The 12,551-nt window shown below is 43.9% G+C and overlaps 2 protein-coding genes across 2 annotated transcripts; both read right to left on the minus strand.

Moving 5' to 3' along the window:
* Nucleotides 1–216: 216 nt before the first annotated feature.
* On the minus strand, nucleotides 217–5,619 carry LOC109732205 (serine/threonine-protein kinase D6PK). The gene is made up of 3 exons (XM_020291402.3): nucleotides 5,461–5,619; nucleotides 4,306–5,267; nucleotides 217–1,329 (listed from the first exon to the last, which is right to left on the minus strand). Exons 2-3 carry the CDS (start codon nucleotides 5,157–5,159, stop codon nucleotides 462–464), a joined length of 1,722 nt encoding a protein of 573 aa, XP_020146991.1. The 5' UTR covers nucleotides 5,160–5,267; nucleotides 5,461–5,619; the 3' UTR covers nucleotides 217–461.
* Nucleotides 5,620–9,296: 3,677 nt separating this feature from the next.
* Nucleotides 9,297–11,098, minus strand: LOC109732206 (small ribosomal subunit protein eS19). Its single transcript, XM_020291403.3, has 4 exons — nucleotides 10,851–11,098; nucleotides 9,966–10,056; nucleotides 9,674–9,857; nucleotides 9,297–9,582 (listed from the first exon to the last, which is right to left on the minus strand). The coding sequence occupies exons 1-4, from the start codon at nucleotides 10,968–10,970 to the stop codon at nucleotides 9,510–9,512; spliced, it is 468 nt and encodes a 155-aa protein (XP_020146992.1). The 5' UTR covers nucleotides 10,971–11,098; the 3' UTR covers nucleotides 9,297–9,509.
* Between the last annotated feature and the right edge of the window lie 1,453 nt (nucleotides 11,099–12,551).

Below are 12,551 nucleotides of genomic sequence, written 5' to 3' on the forward strand. Positions count from 1 at the left end.
CCCCCCCCCCCCCCCCCAAATCCCCTCCAGGCATGGTGTAACCGAACAAAGCCTTATAGGTATTACTGAACTCAGGGACGGCAACCTGAAGAAATACATACCGATTTGAAGGGCATAAATGCAGCTGCTCCAGCTGACATTTATTTACCACATCGAAGGTGTGATCAGCTTCCGGTACACCACCAAATATAGCTTTCAAAACAGCAGTTGCGGACGGAACGAAAACATTTATTTGTTATTGAAGAGACCCTACTTCTCAATAATTGATGAGGGATTACAGCTTACACCTGATAGAGGCTCCCATCCAATGTGATCAATGGAGGTGAAATGAACTGCAAACGGAGCTTACCAACAACACTAGGAACATATGCCATCTACATATCAAGTTATTAGAATGCAGAAAATGTCTAGGAAAAAAAGAACTTTACAGCTTGCACATGAAATGGTCTTGGAAGAATCCACTAAAAGAAATCAAATTCAAGATAATTGTCTGGACCTTTCTCGGCTGACGGTGTTGCCTTCTGACTTGTCGAGGCTCCTGGCCGAGGGATTTCAACTGGCTTGGGGATATCTGGAGGAGTAGCGCACCTTATCAATGCCCAGTTAACACCTTCAAAGAATGGGTGCTGCTTTATTTCTGTGGCTCCACGTTTGTACGCCAATCGATGCTGCGGCTCCTTGATCAGCAACCCCCTTATGAGATCCCTTGCAGCAAAACCCACAACGGGTGATTCTGGGAACCTGAGGGGCTGGCCAACAACATTGAATAGTGTTGCCCTGTTCCCCGAACCTTTGAATGGAGTCTTGCCGAAAAGAAGTTCATACAAGAATATGCCAAAAGTCCACCAGTCCACAGCACTCCCATGCCCCTCACCCTTTATGATCTCAGGTGCCAAGTATTCATGGGTGCCTACGAATGACATAGACCTTGCATCTGTGGGCTCTGCAACAAGCTCAGGGAGCGGTCTGACCTGGGTTGCCATGTCTGCCTTTGCCTTCTTTTCCTTCTTCTCCCTCTTGGACTTGGAGGAGAAAAAGCGAGGAGAGAAACATGTGGTTGTCGTAACGCAAGCAGGCTGGATACAGGCTGGCTCAATGCACACGGGTTGTACACAATAAGCTTGATTACCCTTTTGGTTAGGATCTACACCAGGGTTGGAAGATTTGAGAAGTGTAGGGCTCACATCACAACGAAGGGACAAATCAAAATCTGACAGCATGATGTGGCCATCTTCTCTCACAAGAACATTCTCTGGCTTGAGGTCCCGATATATGATACCGAGCATGTGCAGGTATTCTAGAGCAAGAAGCACCTCTGCTACATAAAATCTGTACAAATATTTGAAAGATAAACATGAGTTTGTACACTTAACACTGTTTGTTAGTACCTAAAACCATCACATGATAAAGAATGCTATGTAATTGCCGAACATGTAGCGCACCAAGCCTGTGCGCCAGGAAATGTACCATAGGCTTGGTTGAGCTAGAGATATGCCTTTTATCTCTACTTTAGTTGCCACCTTTCAATTAGCTATTCGGTTGGTTAGTTCCATATTGTTAGTATTTTTGGGGATCTTTGATCAGCTTCTCCCTATATCTAATGGACTTGCCCATGAGGAATAGATCAACCAATCAAGAGCACTACAATGAATCATCCCAGTCTTAATATCTCCTATTCCTAGCAGCCACACTGTCCCTAACCTACTGGAAGTAGTTAATCCAGCATGAAAACAAGGCAACTTATGTTAAGTATCAAGAATAGCACGAAATGCTAAATACTCCCTCCGTCCGCGAATAAGTGTACATCTAGCTTTTGTCCTAAGTCAAAATTTAAAATTTTGACCAACTTTCTTGGAAAAGGTAGCAGCATTTATGGCACTAAATTACTTTCACTAGATCCGTTTTGAAATGTACTTTCATAATACATCAAGTTGATGTCATATATGTTACTACTATTTCCTATAAAGTTGGTCAAAATTTTAAAAGTTTGACTTCGAACAAAAGCTAGATGTACACTTATTCACGGACGGAGGGAGTAACTGTTTTCGTAGACAAACGGTCGGATAAAATAAATCCAGCTATATCAAGAAAAATGAGGAGATAAACTGTCAAAAGAGCCATTTCAAGAAAGAGAAACAAGTTCCTTTTAAACCATCCATCTGTCTAAACAGCAGATAATGGTGAAAAATAGAGAGGAAATGCATTAATCGTAAGAAACTCAACACTAACCACAAACAATATTAATAAAAAACACTGCATACAGAAGTGGGGGAAAGGGAAACTCGCAGAAGACACGAGTACATGTGCAGTTGTAGTTCAAAAATTGTTGTTACATCTCAGACATGATAAGGAACAACAACGACAAAGCATGATGTCAATAGGGCAGAAGGACAGCTTGTAACTTTGCATAAATCCTAAAATACAATTAAGATTTGTAATTGAGCATGCTATGTTGCCCTAGACCCTAGTAGCTTGAAAAATGAATAGTGTAACTGAATTAGGCATCAGATACACATATACATAAGCGAGGAACGTACAAAATACAATGGGTATTACTACGCTGCAACATTTTATGTGGGAAAAATGAAAACAAACAATATAAAATGTTACAGACATGCTGAAGGTATTTTTCATATGCCTTTATTAAGACAGTTGATGCGGCTTAACCATTTAAAATATGCAGTTATGTCTACTCCAAAGCAAGCTTCATTAAATAGACTGATAAAAGAAACAAAAAGTATATTCCACAGTACAGAAAACACTAGTCTCTCATGAACAAAGCACCCAACTGAAGAACGTTTCATTTCAAGACTTCAAGTACATTGCCATAAACAAAGAAAATCTATATCACATTACCTTATCACATTATATGTACCTTAAGGCCTATGTTACCACATACTCCATCAGTTCCTGAGAACAAGGTGTACATATTTTTGCCAACAAATTCCTAGCCTATAATACCCTCATTTAATCACTACTATTGCTGAACAGATCCCTTAGATTACGGCTACATTAATTGCATGCAGTTACAGCTCCTTTCAAGATTGGCTCCACTGTTACCTCGCTCCTCGTGTCCAAAGAATCGTTCCCGAACCCACAAGAGAGTAATTTTCCAGGGGTAAGTTGGGAAGCTAATTTTGACTGTGGGCTCTCCTTGGGGTGGGCGCTGAGAAATTTACGCCTAACTCATAGGAACGTAGGGAGTATTGGACATGGATGTGTGGTCAGATTATTTATATAGATTAGGGATTCCAGATCAATGAGAGAGGTAGCTACAAAGCATTTACTTTAGTGTTACAACTTGTAATGTTCGAGAGCAAATATACCCACTTCAGAAGACAAAAGCCTAGTGTTAATCGTAGTTTGGTTGACTACTCAGATAACGCAAGCACGGGATAGGAGCTGATAAAGGAGAAATCACTACACAGTAATCAATGTTGTATTTAAGAGGTAAGATCCCAGGAGTCTAAGTACCTCAAGTAAAATAAGTGGCATTTACAGAAGCTCGTCCATTAGAGGCGCTCCAGATAATTTGGAGCATTACTGCCACTTCTAGTGCTAACAAGCCTACTACCAACGACAAATAATATGTGACTACAGATTTTGTGATCCCTGAGATTTTACATACTCCCTCCATTCCCTTATACAAGGCCACTTCGCATTTTTATGTCTAACTTTGACCATTAATTTTACCAACAAAAAATGAGTTATATGCCACAAAAAGTATTTCATTGGATGCACATTCCAAAGAACTTTCCAATGATATATTTTGGTGGCATATAATCCATATTTTGTTGGCTAAAATTATAAGTCAAAGTTTGACATGGAAAATAAAGTGGCCTTGTATAAGGTAATGGAGGGAGTATATGAAATCACTCTGAAATTATGTTCTCCTAAATCCAAAATGAATCCAGCAACAGCAGCAATTCAAATTTCCAACATTCCTTGCTGACAGTAACAGAAAAGTTCCCCAGGAAAAGAAATTTAAAGATAGTTGTTAACCATAGAGGCCAAACCAAAAATACACAATACTGTTAAACCTAATAAAATACAAGGGGGGCATACGTTCCATGAAATTGAAAAGCATTTCTTTAACAATTGAACAATAAGATAAAAGATATAATTTGTCACTACATCTTGAAAATTAAAAGAGCTTCAATTTATAGTACTGAACCAGATGTATTAGTCCACAACTGGATGATTTATAAGAACAGAAAAGGATTGGTCGATCATGAGTGTGATAACATTTGCATATCTATCAGTAAAATAAATAAATAAATAGACAAAGAGAAAGAAGACTCTTACTTGGCAGCTTGTTCGGGGAAATACTTCCCAGGCTGCTTCTGCCTTAGGGTATGCAGGTCTCCTCCAGGGCAAAACTCCATCACCAAGCATGAGAATTTATCAGTCTCAAAGTGGGTGTACAAAGTCGGAAGAAAAGGATGGTCTAAGCACTGCAATATCTCCCTTTCAGTCTGGGCCCTGAGAAGCTTTTTGCGGCCAGCTAGAGATGCCTTGTCCATGATCTTCATAGCAAAGTAGCATTTCGTGCCACTAAGCTCTGATAAGTAAACACTGCCAATGTCACCACAGCCAAGCCTCTTAAGCAGCCTGAAGTGACTCAATCCTAGCGAACCTTCTTTGGTCCGGATCACCTGAATCGCCTCCCACCTTGAATCATTGGACTTGTGAGGCTTGCTAGCGCTGCTGCATATACTGCTACAGGTGCTATCATCACTGACATCACTGCCAGCGCTGGCCCGGTAAACGCTGCTCTTCCCGCTCTGGACCAAATCGGCGTGGCCGCTGACCTTGGTGCTGCCGCTCGCCTTTGTCAGGCTGCTTGCTCCGTCGCTGAACTTGGCAGAAACCGAGCTATCCTTGACGCTCCCACGCAGGGAGCTCTTCTCGGGGTCTTCATCTTCGTCCAGTTTCACAGAGCCATCAACAGAACTGCAGTCTTTATCTTGTTCTTTCACTCCGCTGGACGTAGCCACATCACCAGGCGGGACTGCTCTCGGTGAGGCAGGCCCCGATTTGCTTGCTCCCCCGATTTGCTCCTCAGACTGCCTCCGAGAAGGCGCGGCCTCAGAGGACTCGGTGGCGCTTTTACTGCATTGCTTGTCATCGACTATCTCAGCAACGGCCTTGGACGCCATCGCAACAGGGAGTCAACCAAGAAGCCCCTAACGGCGCCGCCATGACCCTCCTCCCATCGCCACCACGGTCGACCGATCAATCAGCGGCCGGAGCGGTGAAATCGAGACCTATCACAAGGGTTCGCCCCGAATTAGATTCAGCGAAAGCGATGCGAGTCAGCCGTCTAGCGGAACCGACGAATCGGGAACCAATAATTGCCGAATTATTAGCCGGATGGATCTGGCTGAGATTGAGAGGATCCCCTCCTCGCGGGGGGGAGTCAGGCGGGGGGTGGGAGTGGGGAGGGTAGAGTCTGCTTACTGGTCAGCCGTCGCGCCGTGGGAGCTCGCCGCCAGCGGGGCTGGGGAGGGGATCGAGGGGGGGCGCTTCCTTCGGCTTCGGGGGAGGTGGCTGGCAGCGGAGGGGGGAGGACGAAATGAAAATCAATGAGAGAAACCTAATAAGGAGAAAAAACGAAATGAAGAAGAGAATCGGAAAGAAAATGGAATGAGGGAACGGATTGAGTGTGTGCCTGGCCCACTTGCCGGGCTTGAGTGAAAGTGGCAGAGCCCGTTTACTGGATCCTGACACTTTTACACTTCCCTGCCTCGTAAATATTTTTTCACTCTTTCGAAGATGCTCATGAGACACACGTACACTCACCCACTATAAAAACACATCTGCACATTATATCTTCCGTAAGCACCTCTAAGATACTGAGCCGTCACATGATGTTAAAATTAACAAAGTCATCGTGTAGCCGACGAAAATGTCTCCTTCCACCGAACGAATATTGTCGGTGAAACAGCATTTTCCTCCCTGACAACTCAATTGACGGTCTAATCGTATGCTTGAGCAATACATGTAAATTGAAAAGTGGCATAAAACAGTTACATACCCCTCTAAAAGGAAAAGAGCAAAGACAGTGTTCCCGTAATTTCGTTTCACCGAGACAACACCAACATTAGAACGAGTGGAGCAATCAGCACCACCACAAAGAGCCCCCCTCCCCAATCGAATATCACTCCAAGACGATGCCTTCAAGAGGGGAGCGCGACATTGAGTGTCATCCTAAAAGACTTGAATTGAGGGTTTGCTCTGGAGCAAAATGGGAGGGACCACGAAAATAGACCTCCAGGATGCATTTAGGAAAGCAGCGGCACCCAAGGGCATCACCGTCATTGACATCGACCAAAGTCGAGTCAGACTTCAGCCGACAGCCTCAACATCCCACACCTGAGACCGGCTGGTACACCTAGAGGACCTCCGCCATTGACCACCTGTCATGTACAGACCTACCCAGCCCACCACGCCAGATCTACACAAGAGCCACACTAGTTCGACCACCGCCAACCCAGGCCAGATAAGCCACCTGATATAGGGCCAAGCCAGAGCACGAGGAGGGGCGAAGGGCAGTAACAAACACTCCCAAGGAGTCGTGTCGCGCAGCCTCGCACAAATCCGGCGCCGTCGAGGGCCGAAGCCGCACCAAACAGAAGAGTGAGAGCAAGGTGACCGCATGACAACACCCACGGTGCAAGGCGCGTCGGCGTTGCCGACGAATTCTGCGCCGCCAAGTAGCACATCTCAGGAAGGTGACCAAGACGAGGGCTCGAGCCGTTCAAATCTTCAGGAAAAGACTTGATGGGCACCGCCACCGCCCTCCTCTGTACGAGAGTTGCTCGGCTATGTCACTCGACGGTAACGAGGAAGGAGGGACAGTGTGGCTGGCGGTTTGCTGCCAGAGCCGCCGTGGAGGCGGCGCAAGAGTTGAAGTGGGGAGCATGGAGGAGTTGTACATGTAAGGATATGATCTATACATGTCTTTTTCGATTCCAAGATTCTAGCGGTGGAGACGGCGCGAGAGTTGAAGTGGGGAGCATGGAGGAGTTGTACATGTAAGGATATGATCTATACATATCTATACATGTCTTTTTCGATTTCAAGATTCTAGCACGGGAGGGGTGGCTCAATCTCACTATAGACTATAGTAATAATTATGTTAGATTATGTACTAGTATTAGAAGTTACTCGAAGTTCTATTTTTCTTGTGGGGGTAAAGTTACTCGAAGCTACAAACATAAATACTTAACATCGTTTTATCCGATGAAGATATCAAAGTAGTTAGCTAGGAAACATCCACGGCCGAGAAAGATGGGTGATAAAACATATTGTTACTCAAATAGTATATTTATTAAATTATTATTTTGTCACTGGTGCAGCAACAGCGCATCACAATCAACCATGACTTGCAACTTACAAGGTCACAAGTTGCATGCTTAGACTCCCGAATTATTTGTGCCAGCATTCATTCAGCAGTGTTTGCTGCATGCCCAAGCAGCCGCCCTCTTTGATTGACGGCCATCCATTCACACGTTGAAAGCAATGTATATCCTACTCCCTGTGCACTCGAAAGTGAGCATTGGCAAGCCCCCTGAAGAACAAATCTTACACGGTTGTTGAGTTCTTTATATTGGATATGAATTCCCTGTTAGTGCTCATGGACAAATGCAATGGATGCAAGGTGTACCATTTATTAGGATCACCCTTGCACATCCAAATATCTCAACTGTCAAATCAGCATCCAAAATGTTCAACGAAAAATAACATCGGTTACGGACTTATGATGAGTGGACTTGCTTGTAAATCAAACCTCGGATTTGATATTTTGTGTCTTACTAAAGGCCTGTTTGGACTCCCTCCTGCTCTCCAACTCCGCTCCGGAGCGGAGCAACATGCAGTGTTAATTTGAGGAGCTGCTAATACGGTGCTCCATCCGCTCCGCTCCCGAGTGGTGGAGTGGAGGGCTACCGAACACAACCTAAGTGGGGGATTACGTTCCAATCGATAACGAGTTGTACGTGATGATTTTGTCGATCTTGAAATTTGGTGACTCTGGTATTCTCACTCGGTACACTTACTGTCCCTTTCGATGCTTTTAGAAAAGAGAAGTCCAGTGTTCAACATAGCAACACATAAGATCAGGTGACGCTGGGAAGAAAGCGTTACACCATGATGAGATCCAAACCCGTGGATTTTACAAGGAATGCAATGCGGGGAAGATCTGTAACAACTCCCAGTTGAAAAGTGGGCTCTTTTGGTCTTCCTATGATGAATTTTACAATCAAGCCAACTTGACCTTCAATTCTGCTTGGTCTCACACTCATTCACAATCGACGTCATGTAACGCAATTAATTTTTACATCAGGAAATGACATGTTTTACATTCAACCATGCTAGAGTTTGGAAATTACCCAACAAAAGCTCATTTGTTTTGCTGACTTCAGTTTAGAAGCTATTACGTTCAGTTTTGGCTTTAGCTCATTGGTTTCAGTGACTTTAGGTTCATGTAGAGTAATTAAATTTTACATCAGGAAATGACCGAGCATGTTGTATGCCCAAAGTTGGAAATTACCAAACAGAAGATCATTGGTTTTGGCGGCTACGGGTTAGGACATAGGAGCATTCTAGTTCTAGCTAAACACAAATTGCCTGATTTTTAAATGAGTAAATTTGATTCATGGGAGGAGGCCTCGGCCAGGAACAAGACATAGCCAGCAAAGGCGAGTTAAATCGCCGGGAAAATCTGATGCTGCCCCGAGGGTGGGAGAGCAGGTGGCGGCAGAACTTATTTCAACCATTTCATAGACGTTTTATATATATTACTACTGGGAGTAGGAGACTGTGTCTAATTCCTAGATGTTTTTTAAGAATGTCACATCTAAGCTCCCACAAATATATAATGCAGCAACAAGAAAAAAAAACTAGGACAGAAAAAGTAGACCACAAACAGACCCATGCTTATGCTTATTGGGTATTTTGGTTTGAGCTAAACTTGGATATGGAAGTCTTCTTTCGTTTAGGGTGAAGTAATTAGGGTGAAGTAAGACCAAGCTCATGAGCTTATTATCCTAGGTCATAACAAATTAGTTGATAGTGATAGGATCCCTTTTTCACCAAGCGTAACTCTCAGCGCTTACCCATGCCGAGGGAAAGATGCAACAGCACCAACTTCGGAAATCAACAACCTAGGGGAGTAACTCCGGGCAAGCTCTAATTTTGGTTCAAAAGATTCTAAACATATTCATGTTTCTCTTCAAACATGCAACTCAAATATGAGAAATGATACAATACGCAGTACTAACATCACATTCACGTCAGGAGAAAAATCCAACTTTATCACAAGAACAAGCATAAGATTCTCCCAGGCGGGCAGATAATTTAAAAGCTCAGACAATTAACCATTGTACCATAATAGCATTCGATCTACTTCGAAGTCTTGCATAACAAACACAGGGAGGGTATCATAATTCAAAACTGTAGCCAAATTCTACTACCGAACACGATTGCATAGAGGGGACTTCATCTGATCAGAATTCGGCAGGAACAGTTCCGGCAACCTGGTCCAGATCGCGCCTTCCCTGGGAGGTGATGAGCCTTCCACTGCAGCAGAGTCAAAACAAAGGATAAGTAACCAACGCCCAAATAGTATTTGAAGCTACCAACACAGGAACAGAGAAGCCACAAGACTTACCCCTTGGGGTCGACATCAATGATGCCCATCTTCTGCAACTCCTGGAGGATGTTGCGGGAAACAGCACCACTGCTCTTGCAAAAGTGCGGTGGGCGTGAACCGTTCCTCTGACGGCCACCGTAGATCTTCTGGAAGCCGCCGATCCCGATTCCCTGCCTCAGGTAGATCTTCCTTGCCATCGAGGCTGTCACGATTTGAAATGGCAGATCAAAATTAGAGAGTGGCAAGGACATCAGTACTACATGTGAATAAATAGAGTATGCAACCAGGAAGGCAGAAAATATTTACTCACCAGCCCTGATGTAGTACCAGTCAGCATCAGAAGGTGGCAGCTCCTTGAACCTTGCAGTCTTGACAATGTCAACCCACTCTGGAAGCTCCATCTGCATAACCATATATTACAATTTTAGTGCTCAGAATACAAGCAGGCAATGCAAGAAGGTAAACTGAACAAGCAATAAATGATGTGCCATTCTTATAAATCATCTAGGAAGTTAGTATCTGTAGAGCATTGCACGTAGAATCAAATCAATACTGTGGTGTGTGCATCTGTACTGGCATTGCACGTAGTAACACAAATCGCCAATGCAAGCACACTTGCTATAATAAAGTACTGCTAATTGCATGACAAGAAATTTCCAATGCTCCCTGAACAAACATATTTATTTAGGATACCGAAGAAAGTTAAACTGTCTAGACCACACTCAATTAAATCACATCAGATAAGTAACACTTGCTAAGAGGTGAACGCTAAATAACATTCGCATATGGGAGTGCACAGGCAACAACCATAATACCGTGTCTAGAGTACAAAGCAAATCCACCAGCTGCAATAACGAAATCAACATATTAATGTCCTCGTCGGGTCACTCGATCTTGGATACTAGCACGACATACGAAACAGAGATAAGACTGCAAAAACGAATCGTGATCCACGAAAATTGGAATAGCTACAACTAACCCTACGATGTAAGAAATTTCCACCGAGGCGGGCGTCCTGCACCTAACGAAGCAGGACTATTCAGGATTCATTTGGAAACGACCAGATTACACGCTCGACCCCATGCGAAATAGAAAGGCATGGCGCTAAGATCCTGACGGGAGGAGGCCTCCCGCTACAAATCCACAACAGGATGCTACCCTAGCGACGGATCTAACGAGAACTGGCTTGCGTTACCTTGCCGGAGCGCTTGAGGTGCGCGGAGTAGGCCTTGACGAACTCGTGGGGGTTGACATCCTTCACCGTGCGCGCGGTGGAGGCCGCGGTCTCGGCTGCGGGAGCGGGGACGGTCGCCATCCTGTGCTCTGGCCGACGGCGGCGCTGTCTTCAGGAAGGAGGGAGAGGGGTGCGCGCCGCTGCGGCTGCGAGGGCTAGGGTTGTTTTGGAGGCGGGGTGCGTGAGAGCAGGCGGACGGGAATTTATACTGCACCGGAGCTAGGTTATGGGCCGTGTGATGGAATGGTGGGCTAGTTGGGCCATCAGGGTATTAGGGTTAGTGATGCTACGTGGGCCAAGCTGAGGTCACCTCGAGATATAATTCACATTCCATTCGAACCATTCATGACCACTCAAAAAACAAAAGAATTTTCATGATTGCTCTAGAAGGGTAGAAACTGTCCCCAAAAAATAACTCAAGAAAATATTGCATATTTTAGAGGTAAATTACATATCATGCGATTCCTATGAATAAATTGTCAACAGATACACTTAAGCCGTTACCCCGCAAAAAAAAAGATACACGTAAGCCGTTTCATTAAAGCATTTTTATTTGTAAAATTACATTCAACAAAGCCCATTGCGCTTCACTCTTTTTTTTTGCAAATGTCCAGGCTAAAATGGACTACTAATCATCAAGACACTTCTTTGTCTAAAAAAAAAGCAAGACACTTCTTAGCGGAACAAATTGCTTTAGCATACTTTTTCATAGAAAAAAAGATGTTTTAGTGTCCTTGTTTGTCAAATATATTATCAAATTGCCACTGCCTCCTCTCCAAGAAAAAGGCTTTGGGTTTCTCCGTTTCCCGACGGCGTAGCCATTAGACCGTCACCGGTGGCTTTAGCGCCATGGAGGCGTGATGAATAATACGTCTCCAACGTATCTAAAATTTGTTATTGTTCCATATGCTATTATAGTATCAATTTTGGATGTTCTATATGCAATTATACACAATTTTATATCATTTTTTGGGACTAACCTATTAACCTGGTGTCCAGTGTCAGTTGTGTTGGAAATATGCCCTAGAGGCAATAATAAAATGGTTATTATCATATTTCCCGTTCATGATAAATGTTTATTATTCATGCTAGAATTGTATTGATCGGAAATTTAAATACATGTGTGAATACATAAACTACACCGTGTCCCTAGTAAGTCTCTACTAGACTAGCTCGTTGATCAAAGATGGTTAAGGTTTCCTAACCATGAACATGAGTTGTCATTTGATAATGGGATCACGTCATTAGGAGAATGATGTGATGGACAGACCCAACCATAAGCTTAGCATCAAATCGTTTAGTTATTTGCTATAGCTTTCTTCATGTCAAGTATCTGTTCCTTTGACCATGAGATCATGCCACTCCTGGATACCGGAGGAATGCCTTGTGTGCTATCAAACGTCACTTCCTAACTGGGTGATCATAAAGATGCTCTACAGGTATCTCCGAAGGTGTCCGTTGGGTCGCATGGATCGAGACTGGGATTTGTCGCTCCGTGTGGCGGAGAGATATCTCTGGGCCCTCTCGGTAATACAACATCATAAGAAGCTTCATGTGACTAATGAGTTTAGTCACAAGATCTTGTATTACGGAATGAGTAAAGAGACTTGTCAGTAACGAGATTGAACTAGGTATGGAGATACCGACGATCGAATCTCGGAC

This window comes from Aegilops tauschii, chromosome 5, assembly GCF_002575655.3.
Source record: "Aegilops tauschii subsp. strangulata cultivar AL8/78 chromosome 5, Aet v6.0, whole genome shotgun sequence".
Taxonomy (NCBI): domain Eukaryota; kingdom Viridiplantae; phylum Streptophyta; class Magnoliopsida; order Poales; family Poaceae; genus Aegilops; species Aegilops tauschii.